Here is a 27,609-nt window from a genome sequence, read left to right as displayed (position 1 = left end):
TGCATTTTTCAGTAGGTTATAAATCTTGTTAAAACCAATAAAAATATAATTTCAGAATGTTTAAAAAAATGATACTCTGATCAACTACTAGCCTTTAGGAATATTAGTAAGATACTATGAATAAACATTCATGGAATATTTGCTGGAACAATACTTTTGGAAAGTCTTGTTGATAAGAATCGACCAAACTTGATCAAGATTATAAAATACTGTCATTCAGGGCTTCCCTGGTGGCGCAGTGGTTGAGAATCTGCCTGCCAATGCAGGGGACACGGGTACAAGCCCTGGTCTGGGAAGATCCCACATGCCGCGGAGCAACTAGGCCCGTGAGCCACAACTACTGAGCCTGCGCGTCTGGAGCCTGTGCTCCGCAACAAGAGAGGCCGTGACAGTGAGAGGCCCGCGCACCGCGATGAAGAGTGGCCCCCGCTTGCCACAACTAGAGAAAGCCCTCGCACAGAAACGAAGACCCAACACAGCCAAAAATAAATAAATAAATAAATAAATTTTTTTAAAAAGTTAAAAAAAAAAATACTGTCATTCAACCTAATCATTTGAATCACTCCAACCCTCAGTCAGACTAGCCCTTTATCAATATTCAGAGGTATTTCCTTTGCACTAATACTACAAATTAAATCCCAAACACTCAGACATTTGAAACCCTGAGTTATTCCTAGTGAAATGATAAAAGGTTAAAATTTCTTAGACATAAAAAGAAAGTGAGGATTGTACTAAACTTTATTACATTAATTTTATCAATAATGATACACTTTTTGGACAATACTACGAAAAGAAAATTCCTTGTGCTATAAAGACAGACATACAAATATTCCTGAGAATCAGGAACTGTTCTTCACGACATAACCCAGATGTGAAACACCTACAGAAATAATAAATTTAACCACATCTCATGAGAGGCTTCTGGCTTCTTATCCTATGAGGGAATCAAGTTCTTCTCTGCTAAGCCAGGACTGTGGGAATCTTAGTTAAGACCATTCCAGTGTATTTCCTCCCCGACTCCCCCAGTGTACTATGGGTCCTTTCAAAGAATCTGGAACTGTCAAGTACACCTGGAGTTATACCTGCGAGCTGATGGGACATCTCTAGCTCCAAGTGGTCACCTATTACTGCCCTTCAGAATGACTATCATAATAAAGAACACACTTCAATCTGTGTAGCCATATCAAACTAGTTTATGTTCTTTAGCCCACAGAGTTAAGGATAATGGGACAGTCTTCAGTTTTCTTTGGCTGACTGGTAAGAATCTGTGCCATTGCAAACACAGTGGATTAACACCAAAGGAAAGCTGGAACAATCTATATGTAAGATAAATAAAATTCCCCCTGGCTTTCTATGCTTTTACAACAGGAAACTGTTTCTTTTCCTAAGTTAGTTCCCTGATATTGTAAAAGTAATTTGCCTCCATACTTCTATCTATCTCTGTTTGCAAGATACATTCTGTATGTTATCTGACTACAGATAATGTTTTAACATGAATTTGTTTTCCTTGAATACCAGGAATCCCAAATTAAGGCAAAACCTTATCTAACATTGTGACTTGTGCATCTTCACTTATATATAATGAGCTAGTTAGGAGCGGCCGCCTTGAGTCAACATAAATGAGGAATTTGGTGAAGATGTTTCTAGGAAAAGCTCACACTGTGTATAACTGTGTAGGACGGTGCAGTAGGACCAGATGTCATCTCTTTCTGACATTCTTCTCTTCATTGTGTCACATTAGAATGATCATATCAAAAGGGGCTGGATCCATAACCACAGGGAAAAAGTATTTCACTAAATATTTTGAGAGATATTTACATATGCAGCTTACCCTACATGACGGTAATTTTGTTTTGCTGTGTTTCATTGAAGAGACATTAATATACATTTTATATTTGTCAGGCACTTACCTAAGCATTTCACAAACGTTAGCCCATTTAACTTAAAAAAACAAAAACCTAGGGAGGGATAAATTGGGAGATTGGGATTAACATATACACACTACTTTATATAAGATAGATAACTAATAAGGACCTGCTGTAGAGCACAGGGAACTCTGCTCAGTACTCTGTAATGACCTATATGGGAAAAGAATCTATAAAAGAGTAAGTATATGTATATGATAACTGATTCACTTTGCTGTACACCTGAAACTAACACAACATTGTAAATCAACTATACTCCAATAAAAAATAAATAAATAAATAACAAAATAAAATTTATAAGAAAATTGGAAAAAAAAAACAACCTAGTGAGAATAGGTAGTATTATTTACCTCACCTATGAATGAGGAAACAGAGGCACAGAGAGATTAGATGACTTGGTCAAAGACACACAGCTGGTAAATGGTAGGATTAGGATACAAACCCTTAGTTACAATCAGACTCCCAAATTTGCAGAGGCAGCAGAACATGTGACCCAGAGGGAGGGACCAGGTGCCACTGGATTCCACACCAGCTAACAGAAGCTTCTCCCCGCTGCTTTTAAAGAGACAAGGTCTACTTCAACAGCTTCAATTTAGCTATTTCTGTAGAAAAATTACCAAAACACACTTTGCAGTTCCTGGCTGTACTTGCCAGGATAAAGGGAAGTTCATATTCTGGAAAAGTCTGCTGCTTCTCATTTGTTCCTGGGGACCTTTCTCCGTGGAGACAAGGTGAGGGCTCATCTCACTGGAGAGAATCACTACTTTGTGACACTTGCCTCCTCATTTTTCTCTCACGACAAGGTGGGAAAAATCAAATGCTCTTGTTGGTTTCCACATGAAGGGCCGAGCTTATTTATTGACACTTAGGTTGAAGAAAAGGGAGTCTATTCAATTTGAGAAATAATGCATTGCAGGTACTCTGTATACAGCAGGTGTACTGTGGAAAAAATTCTTGGAAGGATTAAGCCAGGTTTCATTCTAAGCAGATAAATGATATGGAGGGATTTGAGAAGCTGGTGGGTGAGTGGAGAAGTAATAACATTTGCAAGGAAGGATGCTGATCCAAGTAACATTTATCTAGCACCTAATGTGCCGAGACACTAAGCAAACATCGTTCTATTTAGTCCTGTAGGAAACTTTCTAAAGGACGTAGCTTTTTCTTTAGACACAGGTTAACCAGGAAAGTGAAGTAGTCTGTTCAAAGTCAAAGAGGAAATATGCAGAGGAATGTGGACCAGAATGCAGGCCAGATTTACTGTTAATTCAAATCATGTGAAAAAGAAAGTTAATTTACAAGATTTTATTGATAATGCTATGGCCATAAAATGTCTTTTTTTTTCTTAATTTATTTTTGGCTCTGTTGGGTCTTTGTTGCTGTGCACAGGCTTTCTCTAGCTGTGGCCAGCGGGGGCTACTCTTCGTTGCAGTGCCTGAGCTTCTTATTGCGGTGGCTTTTCTTGTTGCGGAGCATGGGCTCTAGGCTCACAGGCTTCAGTAGTTGTGGCTTGAGGGCTCCAGAGCGCAGGCTCAGTAGTCGTGGTGCACGGGCTTAGCTGCTTCGCGGCACGTGGGATCTTACTGGACCAGGGCTCGAACCCGTGTCCCCTGCATTGGCAGGCGGATTCTTAACCACTGCACCACCAGGGAAGCCCCCATAAAATGTCTTAATATTTTGCTTTCCCTTCTAAATTTATCTTTCTACATCCTTACAATTCTCATATATGTTGCATATAGAATATGTGTAAGCGAAGACTTACCTATTATAATCAGGAATTATGTACTGTTTTATGTTCTACATTTTCTCCTTTTATTTTAGTATTCTCCTGTGTATGTGTGTGTGTGATAGTTATTATGTTAATGGTTCCTAGAGTTGCAACATACTAAGAGATCATAATTTATGTAATCTTATCCTAGTGCTAGACATAGAGATTGTGTCTTGTTTGTTCCTATTTGTTAATGTTGTTTTATAAAACTATTCTTTAGAACTTGTTTTCTGTGTTTGAATTGTTCAGCATTTTGCAAACATTTCCAATAAGGCAAAGGCTGGGTCTGAACTGTGGACTTTGCCCTTTGCCAAAGCTAAAAGCTCACCCTGACTGTACAGTGTTCTAGAGCCTCTTCAGGTTTCAGTCTACCCTATTAACTGGACGATATGTTTGTTGGTGGTGGTGGTGGTACTTTACGCTGTGTGTATGTGTGCATGCTTATATGTAGAGCAGTCTCACATTATGTGATTTGTAGTATTATAACAATGTTACAACCCTAGAAATTTGGCATCAAGCTCATTTTGCCTCTTCTGCTTCATTTTACCTCTTACAAGATGCTTCTGGATAAAAGGTCACATTTGCCTCTCGGAACGTTAGACTTCCACTATCCTGAGGCTCTCAAGGAGATGGAGCCAATGTCTGGAGACATTTTTGTTTTTCACAATTGAGACTGGAGGTGTTACTACTAATGGCTAGTGGGTAGAGGCCAGGGGCATTACTTTATGTTCTACAGTACACAGAATTGCTTCCCACAGCGAAGAATTGTCTGGGCTGAAATAGAAGTAGTGCTAAACTTAAGGAACCCTGCTCTAAACTGATCAAGAAGTTTTTAAAAAGAACATGAATTACCAGTACCGTGTCATCATGAAAAGGTAAATTAAAACCACAATGAGATAACTCTTCACATCCATAGTTTAGCTACAATTTAAAAGACCAGCAGTCTGAAAATGATACAAATGAACTTATTTACAAAACAGAAACAGACTCACAGACTTCGAAAACAAATTTATGGTAACCAAAGGGGAAAGGTGTGGGCGGAGGGATAAATTAGAAGTTTGGGATTAGCAGATAAAACAGATAATCAACAAGGACCTACTGTACAGCATAGGGAACTCTACTCAATATTCTGTAATAATTTATATGGGAAAAGAATCTGAATAAGAATAACTATATGTATATGTATAACTGAGTCAGTTTGCTGTAAACCTGAAAGCAACACAACACTGTAAGTCAAATATATTCCAATATAAAATAAATTTTTTAAAAATAATAATAAATTTAAAAACAAAAAGACCAACAGTCCAAAGCATTGTTGAAGTGTGGAGTAATTGGAACTCTCATGATTTGCTGGTAGGAATGTAAAATGAAACAACTACTTAGAAAAAACTGTTTAGCAGTTTCTTATATAGTTAAACATATATTTTCCATTCAATCCAGCTATTCCACTCCTAGGTATTTACCTGAGATAAGTGAAAACATATAACCACTACAAAGCTTTTACATGAATATCCGTTGTAGTTCTACTTATTATATCCAAAAAAAGGAAAGAAAAGAAACAACCCAAACACCTATCAACAGATGGATGGATAAATAAATTGTAGTATATTTCTACAATGAAATAATACTCAGAAATAAAAATTAACAAACAACTGATACGTGATCAAATTGTTTTAATCTTAACATCATTATACCACATGAAAAGTACATAGTATGATTACATTATATTCAATATAAGGCAAACTAATCCATAGTGATAGCTGATCAGTTCTTGAGTAGGCTAGCAATGGGGAGCAACTGACTACAAAGAGAAGTCAAGAAACACAGGGGATGAAGGAAATGTTCTATATCTGAAAGGTGGTGATGGTTTCATAGGCATATACGTGTGTCAAACCCATAGAATTGTACCCTATATATGTTTTTAATTATGCCCATTTAAATTATTCAACAATAAATGTATTTTTAAAAGATATAACCACAACTATTGTGATGCTGTCGAAGACTCTCCTCTCCCCAAACCAATAAGTGGACATAGGGAACAAAATGGCCTGTTGGTGTCCCCAAAGAACTGGAGAGCACCTGGGGGTGTGGGGCAGGATACACACATGGAAAAGTCAAGAATATTCACTCATTCAAGCAATCTCAAATCTGTTTACACAGCAGGTTCCAAAAGGTAAATGAGATCCTTGGAACCATAAGCATTTTCCCATTGAAAGTAAGCAACACTGGTTCCATCTCTACAAGTCTGTATCTTAACTGACTATGCCAAAGGGCATATGTTCCTATAAAGAAGAAAGCCAAGAACATGCTGGACAGAGATCTGGAAAGGTAAAGTGCCTCAGCACAAAAGGACTAAGTACATAAATCTACCTTTTTCCTGCTTCCTTCAGGGAATGATAATAATAATGACATATTAATATTATTCTCTGCTAGGCACTCTGCTAAGAGTTTTACATGCACTTTTTCATTCATTTGGTGCCAGTGCGTGGATTACTTCATTTAATCCTCATGTCTATAATTTTTCCCAGGGCACTATTCTAACTGAAGACGTTCACATCGTGGTCTGTGTTTAAGTTACATCCCATTCCTTCAATACAGAAGAACAACCCAATGGACTGATTTGAATTACTGTGTAGTTAACGGCCAGTGACAATATTAATAATAACAACGGTAAAAATAGTAACATTTTGAGATAATATATGCTGGAAACTTTTCTATGCACTTAATATGTATTAATTCATTTAATTATCACAGCAATTTTCTAAGATAGGATCTCTTTTCAGAGAATTTATTAATGAGGAAGCCAAGGAACAAGGAAGTCAAGTAACTTTTTGAAGATTACATAGCTTGTTAGTGGTGACGCTGGGATAATCATGGACAGCAACTTAATCATGAAAGATGCACTTGCATATTTAAAGAATGTGTTTGTTCGATGCGACCAACAGGGTTTAATTTCCAAAATATACAAACAGCTCATACAACTCTATAACAACAACAACCACAAAAGAACCCGATCGAAAAATGGGCAGAAAACCTAAATAGATAATTCTCCAAAGAAGAAATACAAATGGTCAATAGGCACATGAAAAGATGCTCAACATCACTAATTATTAGAGAAATGCAAATCAAAACTACAATGAGGTACCACCTCACACCAGTCAGAATGGCCACCATTAAAAACTTTACAAATAACAAATGCTGGAGAGAATGTGGAGAAAAGGCAACCTTTGTACACTGTTGGTGGGAATGTAAGTTGGTACAGCCACTATGGAAAACAGTATGGAGGTTCCTTAGAAACTAAAAACAGAATTACCATATGATACAACAATCCCACTCTGGGCATATATCCAGACAAAACTCTAATTCAAAAAGATACAGGTACCCCTATGTTCATAGCAGCACTATTCACAATAGCCAAGACATGGAAACAACCTAAATATCCATTGACAGATGAATGGATAAAGAAGATGTGGTACATATGCACAATGGAATACTACTCAGCCATAAAAAAGAATGAAATAATGCCATTCGCAGCAACATAGGTGCAAATAGAGATTATCATGCTAAGTGAAGTAAGTCAGAAAGAGAAAGACAAATACCATATGATATCACTTCTATGTGGAATCTAAAATATGACACAAATGAACCTATTTATGAAACAGAAACAGACTCACAGACATAGAGAACAGACTTGTGGTTGCCAAGGGGGAGGGGGTTGGGGGAGGGATGGAGTGGGAGGTTGGGGTTAGCAGATGTAAGCTATTATATACAGAATGGATAAACAACAAGGTCCTGCTGTATAACACAGAGAACTATATTCAATATCCTGTGATAAACCACAATGGAAAAGAATATTTTTTAAAAAAATGTATATATATATATATATATATATATATATATCTGAATCACTTTGCTGTACAGCAGAAATTAACACAACATTGTAAATCAACTATACTTCAATTGAAAAAAGAATATGTTTGTTAAAATATATGTGTCTTTAATGACTGAAATTCAGGGTAGTATAAGAAAGTGAAGTGAAAATTATCAGAAAGAGAACCCTGTGCTTTATGCCCGTCTCATCCTTCCTTGGAGTTGGTGAGGACTTCAGTGACAGTGACACCAATAAAAGGCACTGAAGAAGGGCTTGGACATAGGTATTAGGGTAGAATCTTCGGCTCTTATTTCTTTGTGTCTTCTATGAGGTGACCCCTTCAGGACTTTTATGATGCTCTTCTAAACTCCTGTCCTTCATAGTAAGGCTAGAAATCTATGGTGTCTATACTTTCTCCCCCTCTCCCAAAGAAGTTTTCTAGGCAAATTTATCTCACCTGCTATCTTCTAAGGTTCAGGTAAATGTGTGCCAATCTATTCCTATTGGTTCAGTATCTTCTCATTCCTGGCTGTTTCTTGGTCTTCTCTCTAGGCTAAGGTACCTGCCAAGATGCTCCACTTACAGGGTCCACAGATGCTGCAGATGCTAGAAAAATACTTACGGAAGAGCCTCCCTGAGTCCTTAAAGGTGAGCATGGGACATTCTTAGGGAACCAAATGGTTGTGTCTTCTTGTAACAGAGGTGAGAAAGAGAATGAGCTTTTACTGAGCACCCATTCTGTGGCAGGAAATCACTCATGCTGCATCTCACATAGTTCACACCACCTCTTGGCAAGGGAGGTCTATTATACTTGTGTCCCAGAAGAGGAAACAGGTCTCAGTAATATGACTTGCCTGATAATTTTAAGTGGCAAAAAAAAACGCTCTCTGCAGACTCGAAAACATTTCCTTGATTTCTCTTTAAAAGGTTGATCTAAGTACATACTAATTTTTAAACTTTTGTGCCCAAGGCAAGGTTAACCACCATGTACCTTCTTGGAACATTTAATGGGTCAACTTCTGTTTCTTTGAAATCCAAAAGATTGTGCACTCTCCATGGAGGGACCTAGAAATAATTATATACTATTCATTATTTTATTGCAGCAATATTTGCTACAAAGTGGCTGGATTTATGCACATTTTATTTATATTTTCATTTTTAACATTCAGAGGATTGATGAAACGAGTAAAATGCTTTTCTTTCATTTTTTATTTTTTGGCCATGCATCTCGTGGAATCTTTGTTCCCCGACCCAGGATTGAACCCAAGCCCTCGGCAGTGAAAGCGTGGAGTCCTAATCACTGGACCGCCAGGGAAGTCCCTAAACTGCTTTTTAAAAGCTCCTTTTACACCTAAAGATAGAAGCTTAAGTCACATGCAACCACTGCCCAGCACCAGCACCAATGGGGACCTCAAGGTCAGAACAACGCCAGTACAGTTCATTGGTGGCAATAGAAAGCACTTATAGCCCTTACCTCATCCCAGCCACTGGGCTTTATCTGTGAACACATATAAACTTCAAAACTCCCACATGAGGAGGGTGTCACTCTTCTCCCTATGTTGTAGATGATGCATCTGACCAAGGAAACTTAAATAACTTGCCAACTGGTTACTCTTGAGGCCAGAAATATAATCAACTTACCCAACTTCAACTCACCTGAGCCTACCTGCATGCTTTGAGCAAAATAGACCCTCAACTTCAGATGCTGTTAAGAATGAAGAGAGACTGGATCTCTCATATATCGCTGGTAGGAATGGGAGACGGTACAGCCACTCTTGAAAAGCAATTTGTAAGTTCCTAACTAATCTTGCAACCAGCACGCAACCAGCAATTACAATCCTGCGCATTTGCCCCAGACAAATACAAGTTTATTTTCACACAAAACTATGTACATGAATGTCTATAACAACCTTATCCATAATAGTCAAAAGCTGAAAACAACTCAGATGTCCTTCACATAGGTGAATGGCTAAATGAAAGGTGGTACATCCATACAATGGAATACTACTAAATGACAAAGAAGAAATGACCTATTGATACCTGCAACAATCTGGATGAAGCTCCAGAAAATTATGCTGAGTGGGAAAAAAAGCCAGTCCCAAAGGGCTACATGCTACATGAGTCCATTTATATAAAATTCTTGAAATAACAAAATTATAGACATGGAGAAGAGATTGATGGTTGCTGGAGGTGAAGGAGGAGGTGAGCAGTGGAGGGTAATGGGTGTCACTCTATAGAGCAGCACGAGTGATCCTCGTGTTGGTGAAACTGTTCCACATCTTGACTGTATCAATGTCAAAATCCTGGGGGTGGTGTTCTACGGGCACAGGGACACCAGGTCTCTGCACTTTACCGAGTTCACACAGTAAGTAGCCAGGGTTTTATTCCAGGCAGGTTCACCCTTGAAGCTAAGTACTAACCATTATGCTCATCCACTGGGCATAACGCCTTGGACATTGGTCGATAAAGTTGTATATTTCAATTTCTATTATTAGTTTTGTCAAGAACATGCACCCTAATCCTACCATGGGAGTTAGGTTGATGACAGTGACATCGCGTTGGTTCTGTGGCTAAAAGGGCAGACTCAGCATCCAGCCTGCCTGGGTCTGTGCCTGCCTCTTCCACCGTCAAGCTGTATGTCGATGCCACATCGCTTAACTTTTACATGCTTTAGTTTTCTCATACAAAAAGGGAGTAATGAGGGACTTCCTTGGTGACCCATGGTTAGGACTCGGTGCTTTCACTGCCCAGGGCCTGGGTTCGATCCCTGGTGGGGAAACTAAGATCTCACAAGCCACGCAGCCAAAAAAAAAAGAAGGGCGTAATGAGAGCTCTAACCTCTTGGGGTTATTGTCAGGATGAGAAGACCTTATGTTGAACAGGTGGAACTGTGCCTTGCACACAGAGAAACTATGCAAATATTAGCCACTGTTATTACAGATCAGACCATAAATTTACAGTGGGGTGAATTGTGGATACATCTTATGTGAGGCTAATGCTTTGAAAGACCTGGCATAATTTGGGGTGAGTTGAATCTATTCACCTTCCTCAATCTTAACCATTTGTAAACCATCCTTTTACTCTGGGGAAGAGAAAGGTAAGCATTCTTCTATAGGTAGACTATCTGGCTTTATTTTTATTTACTATAAAAGGACCAAAGAGACAATTGTCCCTGACCTTTAATTACTATAGCCTCCACTTATTGGTAGGAAATATTTACCTTTACCAGAGGATAATTTAAAAATATATGTTAAAAAGCCTTAAACATGTAGATAACTTTAGGCCCAGCAATCTCCCTTCTAAAAACCTTCCCTAAGCAAATATCAGTTACATATGCAAAGATTTCTGCAAAAAGATATTCTTTGAAGGGTCATTGTTTACACTGAAAAGTTGGAAACACCTGGAGTGGAGTGTATCTGATATTTTTCATTTTTTGTGAAGTTTGTTGTGTGTGTACATGAATAGAAGGAAATTTATTAAAGATTTTATTAAATTCTACAATGGGAGAGTTCATAATTTTTATTCATAAATTTCATTGGTCTGAATATTTTCTATATGAATATTTTTTAAAGATATATTTATTGGGGCAAAAATTAGAACCTAAAAAATGGTCTGCAGAAATTCTCATTAGGTGCCTTCCAATCAAAAAATTTCATTATTTCATAGAAATAAACCTTGTCCTGATCAAACAAGGCACTTTGCCATCCCTTCCTAATAAGCTGACCCTCTCACTTTGTCCGGATACTGCAGGTTTATGGGACCACCTTCCACATAAACCAAGGAAACCCTTTCAAGCTAAAGGCCCTGGTGGACAAGTGGCCTGATTTTAATACAGTGGTTATCCGCCCTCAGGAGCAGGTAAGGTGCCAGATGTGGAATGAATATGCATGTATGTTTATATTTGCTATGTGCTTAACATGCACCTGGCAGTGTGGTAGCCCCAGGGATTATAGAAATGAATCGAGGTGTTGGTTAAAAAGTCCTTGTCCTCAAAAAGCCCACAGCCCGGAGGAGATTATAGATAAATCCACAGATAAATTACAGCGTCGTGTGAAACAGGCAGGATCAAAACACAGATAGCATCCTGCTGCTGCTTAAGACCAAACACACTTTGTCATTTCTTGCACCCAGTTTGTGGGAATAGAGGCAACCAGTGGGAGGCTGTGGTAATGTAGGATTATATAGATGGTCACTTTTGTTAAAGGTATCAAAGGAGCATTTCCCAGGCTAGATTTCTGCATTGTAATAAATGAAACCCATTTTAAACCCTTAACCCAAGGGAAAAAAAATATTTCCTACCTTTTAAAAACACCAGTTTTGAAACCACACCAACTCATTCATGCTAACTCAAAACTTCTCATTGTGATACTGTCTTCCCATTGAGATGCTGCAGGGTGTTATAACCTACTGTCATCAATAAAGCAAATAAAACAGGGCAGGAAAAAGACTATATGTGGTAAAGGTTGTAGGGAGAGGATCAGAAATGCTTCTTAGTAGAAATTTTACCAAAACTGGATGTTGAAGACAAATAAGATTTTTTACATGGTGGCAGGGAGGGACTGTGTTCAAAGCAGAGAAAATAGTAGTTGCAAGGCATAAGGTCTGAAACAACAGAGTGAACTAAGGAAAATTAAGGAGCAACTGACATAGTTGGAGTTGTTTACATATTGTATGATAATTTTTTAATTAGTGAAATTGAATAGTTAAGACATTTCAAAAATAAAACATATAATGATATTTTAAAATATCAAGTAAAAATCTAAAATTTTAATGTAAATATATTTTATAGAACTTATATAGAAGTGAAATTGGTAAGAAATATTATTCAAAATAAGCAAATTAAATAATCTGAAAATGAAGACTTTTAATTATTACTAGAAACCTGAGCTGCTTTCAAAAATACAGTCTTAAAAATAAGATTTGTTCAGCTTTATGAGCGATTATTGACATATAAGATTTTGTAAGTATAAAATGTACAATGTGTAGATTTGATACACATATATCATTAAATGATTCCCACCATAGCTTAAGCTAACACTCCATCAGGTCACATAATTACCATTTCTTTTTTTTGGTGAAAACATTCAAGATCTACTTTCTTAGAGACTTTCAAGTACAGTTGACCCTTGAACAACATGGGCTTGAACTGCACAGGTCCACTATACATGAGGATTTTTTTCAATAATTACATGCTACATACAGTACGACACCATCTGAGGATGGTTGAATCTGTGGATGCAGAACAGCAGATACAAGGGCTGACTGTAAAGCTATATGCGGATTTTCAATTGCATGGCGAGTTGGGGTCCATAACGCCTGCATTGTTCAAGGGTCAACTGTATATAATACAGCCTTGTTAACTATAATCCCCATACTGTATATTAGATCCTCAGAATTTATTTATCTGGTACAATAAATTTATTTATCTGGTACAAACTGGAAGTTTGTACCTTTTGATATCTCCACATTTCCCCCACCTAGGCCTCCCCAGCCTCTAGTAACCACCATTCAACTCTCTGTTTCTACGATTCAGCTTTTTAAGATTCCACACATAAAAAAGATCATACAGTATTTGTCTTCCTCTGTCTGACTTATTTCACTTAGCATAATACCTACAAGGTCTATCCATGTTGTCACAAATGGCAGAATTTACTTCTTTCTTGTGGCTGACTGATATTCCATTGTAAAGATATGCCACATTTTCTTTATCCATTCATTTTTTGTTTCCATATTTTGGCTATTGTGAATAATGTTGCAGTGAACATGGAGTGCAGGTATCTCTTTGAGATCCTGTTTTCGTTTGCTTTGGCCATATACCCAGAATGAGATTCCTGATTCATATGACAGTTCTATTTTTAATTTTTGGAGGAACCTCCATACTGTTTACATAGTGGCTACACCAATTTACATTCCCACCAACAGTAAACAGGGTTCCCTTTTCTCCGGAGCTTCCCCAGTACTTGTTATCTCTTGTCTTTTGATGATAACCATTCTGGTATGTATGTGGTCTTGATTTGCATTTACCTGATAATTAGTGATGTAAAGCACTTTTTCATGTATCTGTTGGCCATTTGTATGTCAATTCCTCTGCCCATTTTTAATGGGATTGTTTGGGGGTTTTTATATTATATTGTATGAGTTTTTAAAATATGTTTTGGGTACTAACCCCTTATCTGATATGCGATTTGAAAGTATTTTCTCCCATTTGATAGGTGCCTCTTCATTTTGTTGATTTTTTCTTTTGCTGTGCAGAAGCTTTTTAGTTTGATGTAGTCCCAATTGTTGATTTTTTCCCTTCTTTACTTGTGCTTTTGGTGTCATATCCAAAACATCATTGCCAAGACCAATGTCAAGGAGCTTTATCTCTATATTTTCTTCTAGGTTTTTACAGTTTCAGTACTTATGTTTAAGGCCTCAGTCCATTTTGAGTTAACTTTTTGAGTGGTGTAAGATTCATTCTTCTGCATGTGCTTAGTAAGCTTTCCCAATACCATTTATTACAGAGACTATTCTTTCCTGATTGAGTGTTCTTGGCTCCCTTGTCAAATATTAGTTGATCATATATGCAAGAGCTTATTTCTGGGCTCTCAATTCCATTCCATTTGTCTATGTGTCTATTTTTATGTCAATACATTACTGTTTTGATTTCTACAGCTTTGTAGTATAGTTTGAAATCAGAGAGTATGAAGCCTCCAGATTTGTTCTTATTTCTGAGGATTGCTTTGTCTAGTCAATATTTTGTGGTTCCATATAAGTTTTAGGATTTTTTTTCTATTTCTGTGAAAATGCTATTGGAATTTTGATAGAGGTTGCATTGAATCTACAGATGGCTTTGGGTAATATTATTTTAACAAAATTAATTCTTTCAATCCATGAAGCCTTAACCAATTCATTAACCATAAATCCAAAAGTATATCTTTCTATTTGTTTATGTCTTCTTCAATTTCTTTCATTAAAGTTCTGTAATGGCCTTCTTTTTTCCCTCGTTATCATTCTTGGCTTAAAGTCTATATTGTCTGATACAAATATAGCTATTCCTGCTCTCTTTTGGTTTCCATTTGTATGGTATGCCGTTTTCATCACTTCACTTTGAGCCTATGTGTTTCCCTAAAGCTTAAAGTCTCGTAGGCAACATAGAGTTGATCTTTTTTTTTTAAATCCATCTAGCTACTCTATATATTTTGATTGGAGAATTGAATCCATTTACACTTAGAGTACTGATTGAGAGGTAAGAACTTACTAATGCCATCCTATTGTTTTCTGCTGTTTTGTAGTCCTCTTGTTCCTTTCTTCCTCTTGCAACCTTCCTTTGTGAATTGATGATTTTCTGTGGCAGTAAACTTTGATTCTTTTCTCTTATCTTTTGTAAATCTACTGTAGGTTTTTGCTTTGTGATACCATGAGGCTTATGTAAAACATATTATAAATATAACAGTCTATTTTACTCTGATAACAATTTAACTTTGATTGCATACAAAAACTCTATCCTTTTGCTCCCTCCATTTTATGTTTTTTTAATGTCAATATTTATATATTTTTTATATTGGATATCCATTAACAAATTCTTGTAGCTATAGATATTTTAATATTTTGTCCTTTAATCTTTATACTAGAGTTAAGTGGCTAAAAACCATAACATTACTATATGAGAATATTCTGAATCTGACTATATGCTTACTTTTACCAGTATGCTGTATATTTTCATATGTTTTTATGTTACTAATTAGCATCCTTTCCTTTCAGCGTGAAGAACTCCTTTTAGCATTTCTTTTTTTTTTTTTAAGAAGGAATCAGAACATTTTATTTGAGCCAAATTTGAGGATTATAACCTGGGAAGAGCATCTCAGAAAGCTCTGAGAACTGTTCCCCTTTCAGTATTTCTTATAAGCCAGGTCTTTTGGTGATGAACTTCCTCAGTTTTTGTTTGTTAGTGAAAGTTAGTGAAACATCGAAAAAAATGTTCCAATTCTTTCTTAAAAAAAAAAAAGAAAAGCTAAAAGGAGTTCTTCACGCTGAAAGGAAAGGATGCTAATTAGTAACATAAAAACATATGAAAATATACAGCATACTGGTAAAAGTAAGCATATAGTCAGATTCAGAATATTCTCATATCGTAATGTTATGGCTTTTAGAAACTTTAGTATAAAGATTAAAGGACAAAATATTAAAATATCTATAGCTACAATAATTTGTTAATAGATATCCAATACAAAAAAACAAATATCACAAACAAATAACGATAGCAAGATATTAAAAATGATATCTTGCTATCTTTTCTGAAGAACAACTTTGCTCGGTAAAGTATTTTTGGTTGGCAGTTTATTTCTTTCAGCACTTTGAATATATTGCCCCCATTTTCTCATGGCTTGCAAGGTCTCTGAGAAATCTGCTGATAGCCTTTTGGGGGATTTTTGACAGTTTTATTATAATGTGTCTAAGAGAGGTTCTCTTTAAGTTGACTTTGTTTGGTGACCTATGAGCTTCATAAACTTGTATATCCAAATTTCTCTCAAGATTTGGGAAGTTCTCAGCCATTATTTCTTTAAATAAACTTTCTTCCCCCTTTCCGTACCTTCTACTTTTGGAACTTTAATAATTCACAAATTGGTTCTTTTGATAGTATCCCATAGACCATGTAGGATTTCCTCACTGTTTTTTATTATTTTTCTTTTTGCTCTGCTAATTAGATAATTTCAATTGGTCTGACTTTGGGCTCACATTCTTTCTTCTGTTTGGTTTAGTTTGCTATTGAAGCTCTCTATTGAATTCTTCAGTGCAGTCACCATATTCTTCACCTCCAAAATTTTTGTTTAGTTCTTTTTTATGTTTTCCATCTCTGAACTTCTCATTTTGTTCTTGTATTGTTGTCCATGATATTGTTAAGTTGTTATCTGTGTTCTCTTATGGCTCTCTGAGCATCTTTTGAAAAATTATTTTGAATTCTTTATTAGGAAATTCCTGGATATCCATTTCTTTGGCACCAGATACTGGGGGTTTACTGCATTCTTCTGGTGCTTTCATGTTTCCCTGATTCTTTATGACCCCTGTATCCTTGCATAGGTGCCTGAACTTTTGAAGAAACAGTCACCTCTTCCATACTCTGTGGACTGACCTTGGTAAGGGACAATTCTACCTGTGGGGAGAGGCATTCTAGAATGTGCTGTGACCCCAAGTCTAGTGGTGCAGTGCACCAAGTGCAAGGGCATGTAGTGACACTTGTTTGGGGGTGTGTGTGATGTCTTTTCGACTCAGGCTACCGGGATCCACACTGACGACTGTGTGATCCTTGGTGAGCATTGCAGTGGGTCCAAAGTGGCTGCCAGGCTGTTGGGGTTCTCAGTGGTGCCTCCTAGTGCAGTGGCTATGGGCCAGGGCAGGTAGTGGTAGTGGCTGGAGCCAGTGGTGTGCACATACACAGCTGTAGGGGTCAGCTTCAGGCTCCTGTGTAGTGGCAGGGGCCATTTGCACACACACACACAGATAGTGGTGGAGGCCAGGGCAGGCAGCAAGGGCCAGGACCAACTGCAGGTGCGCTGGCAGCTGTGGGGGCCCTAGGTGTTGGCATGCACTCCAATGATTGCTGAGTCGTGCCATGAGTGCACAGCACTGGAGAGTGGTGATGGGGGCTGGGCTGGGGGCATGCAGGTGGACAGCAGGAGGGGTCAGCTGCAGGTTACTGCGGTCACTGTCACAGGAGACAGGGCCCGATCCAGGCCCACAAACAGCTGTGGGGACCTAGCTATCGAAGTGCTCTCCTGAGACTGCACAGTCTCCTTCTCAGCATGCAAATGGCAGTGGAGACTAGTGACAGTCATCAGGCAGTGACATGCAAGTATACACCTGGAGGGGCTAGCCCCAAACGTGTGCTAGGAGGTGGCTGTCAGCTGCAGGGGTCCAGGCTGGTGTCTTGCGCTCATGCAGCTGCAGAGCTGACTGCTGACTGCTGGTGCAGTTCCCTGATGGGGGAAGGGAGTAAAGAGGGGCTCCGGTGGCTGGTATCAGAGAATGTGAATACCTGTGGGGCAAAACTTAATGAAATCTGCAGGGGGTCCAATACTGACTATTGGTTTCTTTAGGGGCGAAAGCTATTGAGCTTTTCTGTAGAGCAGGTCAGGGTGAGCTGTGAATGACTCCCACCACATGGCTACTGTTGGTAGCCCCTGCTTTTCTTCCTTGTTCCTAACCATCTCTACACATCTCAGTTTTGCCAGTCTGGGTGGGATGAAACAGAAGAGGGACCTTTGTGTGGTGCCCTAAAAGGCTGGGAAGCTGGTCTTCCTTTCTTGGTGAGAGGGAGCTCTTTCTAGATAAGGATTTCCCTGTCAGCACTGAGCAATGCTGGCTTGGTGGATGGGATGATGCAGGCAAAATAAGGCTGTCTTTCTTCTATTTTTGTGCAGTTAGTCTCAGGTTTTTTATTCTACTGTGTTGCTGAAGCTCCTTAAGTGGACTGCAGAGCTCTCCCAGAGCTGTTTTTGTACATGAGTAGCTGTCTAATTATTGATCTTTGTGAGGGACAGAGGCTGAGGTCTTCTACACTGACATTTTGGTGACATCACTCTTAAAAATAGTTTGATCAGGAGTATCCTTGCTGAATAAGAAGTGTATTTTTGTTTAATATTTTCCAGATATTATAGGACAAAAAGCTTTCTGACTCTTCACTGGCTGAAGCAATTTTTTCCCCTTATCTATTACTTCATCCTCAAATAATCCCATATCAGTGTTAATAATTTTGCTAGATATACTTAAATGAGTATGTTTTTTTTCCTAATCACATTTTAATTTTTATTATTTTTTTTAACATCTTTATTGGAGTATAATTGCTTTACAATGGTGTGTTAGTTTCTGCTTTATAACAAAGTGAATCAGCTGTACATACACACATATCCCCATATCTCCTCCCTCTTGCGTCTCCCTCCCACCCTCCCTAACCCACCCCTCTAGGTGGTCACAAAGCACAGAGCTGATCTCCCTGTGCTATGCGGCTGCTTCCCACTAGCTATCTATTTCACATTTGGTTGTATATATAAGTCCATGCCACTCTCTCACTTTGTCCCAGCTTACCCTTCTCCCCTCCCATGTCCTCAAGTCCATTCTCTACATCTGCGTCTTTATTCCTGTCCTGCCCCTAGGTTCTTCAGAACCATTATTTATTTATTTATTTAGATTCCATATGTATGTGTTAGCATATGGTATTTGTTTTTCTCTTTCTGACTTATTTCACTCTGTATGACAGACTCTAAGTCCATCCACCTCACTACAAATAACTCAATTTTGTTTCTTCTTACGGCTGAGTAATATTCCATTGTATATATGTGCCACATTTTCTTTATCCATTCATCTGTCGATGGACACTTAGGTTGCTTCCATGTCCTGGTTATTGTAAATAGAGCTGCAATGAACATTGTGGTACATGACTCTTTTTGAATCACGGTTTTCTAAATGAGTGTGTTTTTTAATTGTTGGTGGAATTGTTTGTTTAACAATGGTATGATTTTTTTTTTATGAAAGCATGGAAATGGTTAATGGAAGCCCTCTTTTTTTGTTTGTTTGTTTGTGTTCATTTATTTATTTATTTATTTATTTATTTAAATCAGTCATCAATTTTATACACATCACTGTATACATGTCAATCCCAATCGCCCAATTCAGCACACCACCATCCCCACCCCACCGCGGTTTTCCCCCCTTGGTGTCCATACGTTTGTTCTCTACATCTGTGTCTCAACTTCTGCCCTGCAACCCAGTTCATCTGTACCAACAATGGTATGATTTTTTTTTTAAAGAAAGCAAAGCTACTTCATCTTTTTCTTGGCTTCATAATTTGTAGGAGAATTGTCTAACCTGTTAACTGTATCGGTTTTAATAAAGACATGTTCATAGACCACATGTTCTAAAAATCTTTGCACTAAAGCAAGATTTATTCTTTTGGCCAGGGATTTTGCTTCTCAATTGTCATTTTACATGAGCTGGCAGGACTAGATTAGTCACAATCCCAAGTGGATGCTAGCTTGGTTTTTGCTGGCTATTGACTATGCTGATGGAAGTGGATTCAGTGACATATAGAAGGCACAGGGTTCTCAAGAGCAGAAAGAGACAGCAAGCCTCAGTGCTCAGTCACTTTTCAAGCTTCTTAATGAGTTTTATGGAGGGATAGAAGAATAATTTTAAATGGATCATTTTTGCTTGGTTTGAAAATTTAAAGCAATAACTGAGTTAGGAGTAGTTTTGTTCAGGACATTTTTCATTGTTAATTGAATCAGGGAGTCCTTGACTTGATCTCATAATGTAAATAATCCTTCAATAAAATCAATACAACAAAAAAGCTAATATTTTAGTATTTAAAAGTATCATAATATAATGGAACCCTGAAAACGAATATGGCAATCACTAAATACAAGCATTTTGGTTGATTCTACTTTTCCCAACCCAAACAGGAGATGACAGATGACCTTGATCACTACACCAATACTTACCAAGTCTACTCCAAGGACCCTAAGAAATGTCAGGAATTCCTTGGTTTGCCAGAAGTCATCAACTGGAAGCAACATTTGCAGATTCAAAGTAAGGGAACCAGGATGTGTGCTGGCTACTGAGATCTCCCATGTCTGTATCTGTAGTGTCACTTTTCATTTTTTTTTTTTAAGAGAGAGAATAGAATCCCAGCTTTCTTTTTTTTTTAAATTAATTAATTTATTTATTTATTTATTTATCATTTATGGCTGTGTTAGGTCTTCGTTTCTGTGCGAGGGCTTTCTCTAGTTGCGGCAAGCAGGGGCCACTCTTCATCGCAGTGCACGGGCCTCTCACTATCGCGGCCTCTCTTGTTGCGGAGCACAGGCTCCAGACGCACAGGCTCAGTAGTTGTGGCTCACGGGCCTAGTTGCTCTGCAGCATGTGGGATCTTCCCAGACCAGGGCTCGAACCCGTGTGCCCTGCATTGGCAGGCAGATTCTCAACCACTGCGCCACCAGGGAAGCCTCACTTTTCATTTTGAATTACAGCCCTACCTCCTCTATATCTTTACTCCAAGTCCTAGACACTCAGCCTGCTGTCCATTCTTTCTCTCAGCTGCCACTACTACCTCCATAGTTGTTAGTTCACAAACTTATTTGGGAGCTTCCCAAGTGAAATCTGAAACCAGCCCCCATATACATGTATGGCAAGGAGAGACCTAAGAAAGGGGCAAACCACTTCCGATTGGTAGGTGGCAAGCTTAATAAGCAGGGGAACTTCCAGGCTTGTCTCAGGAGACTGCAGGATGAGTATATCACCTCACCCACCTGCCAAAATCTTAAACATTTATATAGTGGCCGTAACTGGGTTCAGTCATGTACCCAATCCAGATATCTCAACACCACATTTCAATCTCAGGCTGTGTCCTTGGAGCAGCTTCTGGGAGCTGGGAAGGCAAGTGGGAAGCACATTCCAAGGAGGGGAGGGAGTGGGGAACCTCCAGTTGCCTGGGTCCAGCTCATGGGTCAACAGGTAGCACGTCTTCTTGATGACCTCCTCCAACAATAGTGAATTAGAACTTGAAGACTGCAGTACATGGGGTTTACATAGGAAATCATGAATAACATAATTTCTTAATAGCTAAGGATTCATGGTTTATTCCAGGATCTATTAGAGAGCTTGAATATGGGAGCAGAACTTTCCTTCTGTCTCATCTCCATTTTATCATTGTCTTATTTACGAAGGAGGAATTTAGTAGTTAAGAATGTATTTGGGAATTCCCTGGCGGTCCAATGGTTAGGACTCTGTGCTCTCACTGCCAGAGGCCTGGCCCAAGTTCGATTCCTGGTCAGGGAACTAAGATCCTGCAACAAAGATCCCCCAAGCTATTGTGCGGCCAGAAAAAAAGAAAAAAGTATTCTCTGGAGTCAGACTACCTAAAATTGTGACCTTGTTGGGCCTGTTAGTAGTTCTGTGATCTAAGGCAAGGAACAAACTCTCTGGGGATCAGTTTCCTTATATATAAAAATGAGGATTAGAATAGTACCCGAAACATAAGCCATTTAAAAATTGAATAAGATCTTGAATGAGAAGTGCTTAGCACTATGCCTGATTTCATCAGTTAGGTTTTCAAACCATCCCCAAATAGTGACTGCAAACCACAATCATTTATTAGCTCACGATTTTGTGGGTCAGCAAATTGGACTAGACTCAGCTGGGTGATTCTTCTGCTGGTCTCTCCTAGATTCACCCATGTGGCTGCAGTCAGCTGGGGGTTGTCAATGAGCTGGTAGGACTAAGTTAGCCATAATCTCAAGTTTGGCTGTTAATGCTGGCCACTGACTGTGCTGATGAAGTGGCTTGGGTGACGTATAGAAGTCACAGGTTCTCAAGAGCAGAGAGAAAAGGCAAACCTCCGTACATAGTCACTTTTCAAGCTTTTTACTGATTCATATTTGTTGTTTTTCCATTGGCCAAAGCAAGTTTCATGGTGAATCCCATAGTCAGTTAAGGAGAAAAAAATCATGATAGTGAAGAGGAACAAACTCAGACCACTGTAGCAACAATCTACTGCACTGAGTGCATAGAATTTTTCAATCAATTTTGGTTATTATCTTTATACCTCATCTCCTTTGATGGTCGTAACTGTACTGTGATGTATTCAGGAATCGTAGTATTATTCCAATTTTGAATTATTTTTAAATATGAGAGTGATTTGCCATTATCCCATTAGAAGTCTTTTCATGATGGAACACGAGTTTTAATAATTGGAAATCTTCAAACTTTGCAGCCGTTGGACAGCTTTTTCCTGACACTTAAAGGAACAGTGATATCTCATATAATTCATTTCCTCCATCTAGGTTCACAATCCAGCCTGGATGATGTGATAAAAAATCTTGCGGCTATTAAATTGGGCAAGGTGAAGCAAACACAGTGCTTTCTCTATATGGTCTCTGAGACAGCAAAGAAATTGGCTACTTCCTTGCTGGATGAAAAAAACGTATCACCCAATGGTGATAAATACAAGTCCATGTAAGTCTGAAAGAAGTTGCTCTGGGGAATTCCCTGGTGGTCCAGTGGTTAGGACTCTGCACTTTCACTGCCTGCCGAGGGCACAGGTTCAATCCTTCTGGTCTGGGAGCTGATTAAGATCCCGCCCGCAAGCTGCATAGCGTGGCAAAAAACAAAAACAAAAACAAAACAAAACAAAAAAGAAAGAAGCCTCATATCTGTCACCACTGAATTAGCCAGCACATTCTAGTACAGTCGCAAAAAAGCACAACAAACTGGCGTGGCTTAAAACAGCAGAAATTTATTCTCACAGTTCTGGAGGCCAGAAGTCCTAAGTCCATGGGTTGGCGAGCCTCTGTCCCCTTCAAAGCCTCTGGGAGGGAATCCTTCCTTGTCTCTTCCAGATTCTGGTGGCTCTAGGCATTCCTTGGCTTGTGGCTTTGATACCAACCAGGGTTCTTGGCCTTCCCCAATCAATAGAAGTTGATTAGAGGCCAGACAAGAAGTTCAGGCGAGACTTTGTTGGGAGCTTGCTGCAGCAGGGGGGAGGAAGAACAAGCAACAGGTTCCCTTGCTTGCTTGCTGGCTGAGGCAGGGGGTCGAGCTGGTTCCTTATATGGGGTGAGAGTAGGGGTGTGTCCAGGGGTCGGGCCGGAGGGGTGGCTTAGGTGGCCTGCCCACCCCTTTGGTGGTGTTGTGTGCAGGGGGCATGAGCAGTGCCCTGCTTTTGCTCCCAACACCCTGTTTTTTGCTCCTGGCTCTTCAAAAGTGGGAATTGGGCGTTTTTGGTCTTTTTGTCCCTTTGTCCATAATTTGCCCCAACTGCACATGCACACAGTTATTTTTGGTTTCTTATAGTTTCTGTGTATTTTGTTGCCCGAGGAGAAGTTTGTCCAGGTGCAAGCGTTGTAACGCTGCAGCAAAGGGTCCCAGGTCCCAGCCTGGCTCAGCTTCATCACTCTCATTTCTGAATTTGCCTTCACATGGGCTTCTCTGTGTGTGTTTGTGTCTTTTCTTCTGTCTATTATAAGGACACTTTTTATTGGATTAAAGGCCCACTAGGTAATCCAGGATGATTTCATGTTGGGATCCTTAATGTACTTACACCTGCAAGGATGCTTTTTCTAAATAAGGTCACATTTTCAGGTTCCAGGTGGGCATACCTTTTGAGTGGACACACCATTCAACCCACTAAACCTCTTACCTTCTCTTCCAGCTTTTGCTTTGGTCTCCTAACCATCCATTTTCTGCCAAGCAGCCAGAGAAATCTTTTTTTAAAAAAAATGCACATTAGACCATGTTCTTTCCCTGCTTAAAAGACTCCAGTACTTCCCATCTCACTTGGAAATAATTCGGAACACCAACATGACCCTATAAGAGCCAACACCCACCTACTTTTTAGACCGCATCTCCTCTCTTGCTTACTGCCCCCAACAACACTGGTCTTCCTCCTGCCATCGATCATTGCAAGCTCAGGCTTTTTTTTTTTTTTTTTTGAATTGTATTTTATTTTATTTTTTATACAGCAGGTTCTTATTAGTTATCTATTTTATATATATTAGTGTATATAGGTCAATCCCAATCTCCCTGTTCATCCCACCCCCCATCCCCCTTTCCCCCACTGCTGTCCATATGTTTGTTCTCTACATCTGTGTCTCTATTTCTGCCTTGCAAACAGGTCCATCTGTACCATTTTTCTAGATTCCACATATATGCATTAGTATACGATATTTGTTTTTCTCTTTCTGACTTACTTCACTCTGTACGACAGACTCTAAGTCCATCCACATCTCTACAAATGACCCATTTTCATTCCTTTTTATGGCTGAGTAATATTCCACTGTATATATGTACCACATCTTCTTTATCCATTTGTCTGTCAATGGGCATTTAGGTTGCTTCCATGACCTGGCTATTGTAAATAGTGCTGCAATGAACATTAGGGTGCATGTGTCTTTTTGAATTATGGTTTTCTCAGGGTATATGTCCAGTAGTGGGATTGCTGGGTCATATGGTAATTTTATTTTTAGTTTTTTAAGGAACCTCCATACTGTTCTCCAGAGTGGCTGTATCAATTTACATTCCCACCAACAGGGCAAGAGGGTTCCCTTTTCTCCACACCCTCTCCAGCATTTGTTGTTTGTAGATTTTCTGATGATGCCCATTCTAACCAGTGTGAGGTGATACCTCATTGTTGTTTTGATTTGCATTTCTCTAATAATTAGTGATGTTGAGCAGCTTTTCATGTGCTTTTTGGTCACCTGTATGTCTTTGGAGAAATGTCTATTTAGGTCTTCTGCCCATTCTTTGATTGGGTTGTTTGTAAGCTCAGGCCTTTTGAGTCAGCTTTTCCCTCTGCCCCCACCCCACCCAATCCTGACACACATGACTTCTTTTGCTGTTCAGAACTGCTCAAATGTCACCTTCCAGAGAGTCCAGGCTAGACCACTCCACCTAAAATCACTTCCCAGCTATTTTCCTCACATGACCCACTTTTATTTTCTTTGTAGCACTTATGATTATTTGAAATTAGCTAATTTAGTTAACAGTCTTACTTACTGGATGTTTGAACTCTCCCCAACAACATTGCAAACCCCATGAGAGAGAGCAGGTACCTTCCCTGTCTTATTCACTGATAGATCTTCCACAGATAAAACAGTGCCTGGTATATAGTAGGTATTTAATAAATGTGTTCAGTAAATTCACTTGACAAACAAAAGTTTTCCAATAAAGAGAATTTCAACAAATAATATATTTTCCCCCATTGATGTCCAGTCTAACACTGAATAGAACTGAACACTGATGGTGGAGATTTGAGCTGAAGATGCCCAATCCCATGGCCTTCCGTTTGTACTCCTGGGAGAGTTTTATTCACTTTGTATCAAAGAGTCTCTCTGGATCCCCTTGTCTGCACTGAGGATAGACAGGATGGGAGATATTATCCCCATTTTCCTGACAGAAAACAGACTCAGATGATGAAATAGCTTGTTCAGGTCACATGGATGGTTAAGGGCATAGTGGGCTTGAGTCTAGATCTCCTAGTTCCACCTCATGGGCTCTTCCTAGGACACCTCCCAAAGCCTCTTTACAGCCTGCAGATGCCTTCAGATTCAGTGTTCTGTGTCTCGGGGGCTGCCTGCACTCCATGTCACTGCCCCTTTCTGGACTTCAGCCTCCCCACTTGTTCAACATGGTAGCCAAGGACCTTCGCACATCAATATTTTAAGCTCTGGCTCCACTGCTTGCTAGCATGTGCTTTGGGGCACTTGTTTATATCTCTGCAACTTTTTCCTTCTGTGTAAAGTAAGGATAAGAACACCTGCCCTATCTAGGTTGGAAGGTTGCAGCAGAGGCCAAATGAAACAATTGTAGCTAATTTCTGTAGAGGATTTATTATCTGCCAGGTGCTTGTTCTAAGCCCCTACATCCATTGACTCATTTAAGCCTCACAATGATTCTATAAAGGAGGTGTGATTATCATCCTTATTTATTAGATGAAGAAATAGAGGAAGTGGGAAATGAAGTAATCAGCCCCAAATCACCCAAGGAGTCAGATTATGAACCCAGGCAGCCTGGCTACAGAGCACTTATGCTTAAATATGCTCCTATTCCCCTCTCAGAACAATTGGGGCAGGGGACAAATAAAATACTCCACAGTATATGTGATATTGTTACCGAACCAAACAGCAAAAGAAGTCATGTGTGTCCACTCACAGTAAAGCCAATCTACTGACACTGGGTTGTGGTGAAGGAAAGTACAGCGTTTATGTCAGAGCACCAAGCAAGGAGAATGGGCAGCTCACGCTCAAAAGACTTGAACTCCCCAGTGGCTTTCAGGGAAGGGGTTTTAAAGTCAGTGTGATGGAGGGTGCTACAGGGTTGTGGTCAGCTTGTGCAGAGTTCTCGAATTGGTTGGCATCAAGGTGAAGTTTCAAGCATCATCAACCTTCTGGTTTCAACCAGTCTAGGGTCCATGTTCTTGAGGTCAGCAGTTTTCATCTGGTGGGGATCTACTTCCTGTAAAACCAACTTAGGAATGTGTGTCAGGCCCTTATCAATATCTTGCAGGGAATTGTGAGTCCAGTGATTCTGCCATGTGGCAGATTTATAGTCTAAATTGTTACCAGTTTCTCAGCCCAACAGCTCTTCTGTTTCTAGCTCTTCACATTTTCTAATCACTAACTCTGAAGTTAGCCTTTTGACACTCAAGGGAGGCCTGGGAGGCTAAAGCAAAAGCTTTTTATTTCAAAGGACAGGGATACACAGGCTTGTATACAGTTTCAATATTATGGGCTATTCTTTCCCCTTGTTCCCAATAGCCATCAAAAGGTGTTGAAACTCTCATCCCTGGATCCTACCCACGCTGCCTTGGTGAATAAATTTTGGCATTTTGGTGGCAATGAGAGGAGCCAGCGATTCATCGAGCGCTGTATCTGGGCCTTCCCCACCTTCTGCCTGCTGGGGCCTGAGGGGACCCCTGTGTCCTGGGCCCTGATGGACCAGACAGGAGAGCTGCGGATGGCAGGCACCATACCTGAATACCGGGCCCAGGGCCTCATCACCTACCTCACCTATGTCCAGATTCGGTCTCTAGACAAACTTGGCTTCCCCATGTATTCCCATGTAGATAGGGCCAATCACATCATGCAAAAACTGAGCTTCAACCTGCAGAGTATCTCCGTGCCCTGTGACTGGAACCAGTGGAACTTTGTACCTCTGTGAAGCAGCCCTGAACACAAGACAGTGTTGAATGGACGGGGCATGTGGCTGGAGGAGCCGATGGGTGATGGAGAGAGGGAATAAACTGTAATCAATGGTAATGAAGGGTCCTGAGCTCTGAGGAAGGAGTGATGGATAGTGAACAGGAAAGCCTCAGTCTCTGTGCTCAAATACCTCCCAGGATTCCCTTAGTTTCCTCAGTAGGAAATAGACCAGGCACCCCAGCTGTCTGGCTTGTACAACTCCCACACTTTCAGCATCCTAGTCATGCTTTATACTTAGTTGCATGTTTTTCTACATTGTTCTTCCTGGAACTACTAGCTCATTGACCCTTTCCAATTTGCCAGAAGGGTTGTAATAAT

At 39.5% G+C, this 27,609-nt stretch overlaps 1 protein-coding gene across 3 annotated transcripts; it reads left to right on the top strand.

Moving 5' to 3' along the window:
* Nucleotides 1–2,438: 2,438 nt before the first annotated feature.
* LOC132370828 (glycine N-acyltransferase-like) lies at nucleotides 2,439–27,348 on the top strand. 3 transcript variants are annotated; one of them, XM_059931653.1, is made up of 7 exons: nucleotides 2,439–2,656; nucleotides 6,219–6,360; nucleotides 8,114–8,209; nucleotides 11,312–11,419; nucleotides 19,999–20,125; nucleotides 22,378–22,549; nucleotides 26,848–27,348. In XM_059931653.1, exons 3-7 carry the CDS (start codon nucleotides 8,132–8,134, stop codon nucleotides 27,248–27,250), a joined length of 888 nt encoding a protein of 295 aa, XP_059787636.1. In that variant the 5' UTR covers nucleotides 2,439–2,656; nucleotides 6,219–6,360; nucleotides 8,114–8,131; the 3' UTR covers nucleotides 27,251–27,348. The 3 variants fall into 3 exon arrangements, with proteins under 3 accessions (XP_059787636.1, XP_059787634.1, XP_059787637.1); XM_059931654.1 differs by lacking the exon at nucleotides 2,439–2,656 and adding an exon at nucleotides 5,965–6,018; XM_059931651.1 differs by lacking the exon at nucleotides 6,219–6,360 and having other exon boundaries at nucleotides 2,440–2,656.
* The last annotated feature ends 261 nt before the right edge of the window (nucleotides 27,349–27,609 follow it).

The sequence above is a fragment of the Balaenoptera ricei genome, chromosome 8 (assembly GCF_028023285.1).
Source record: "Balaenoptera ricei isolate mBalRic1 chromosome 8, mBalRic1.hap2, whole genome shotgun sequence".
NCBI lineage: Eukaryota > Metazoa > Chordata > Mammalia > Artiodactyla > Balaenopteridae > Balaenoptera > Balaenoptera ricei.
This window is presented reverse-complemented; position numbering and strand designations above follow the sequence as displayed.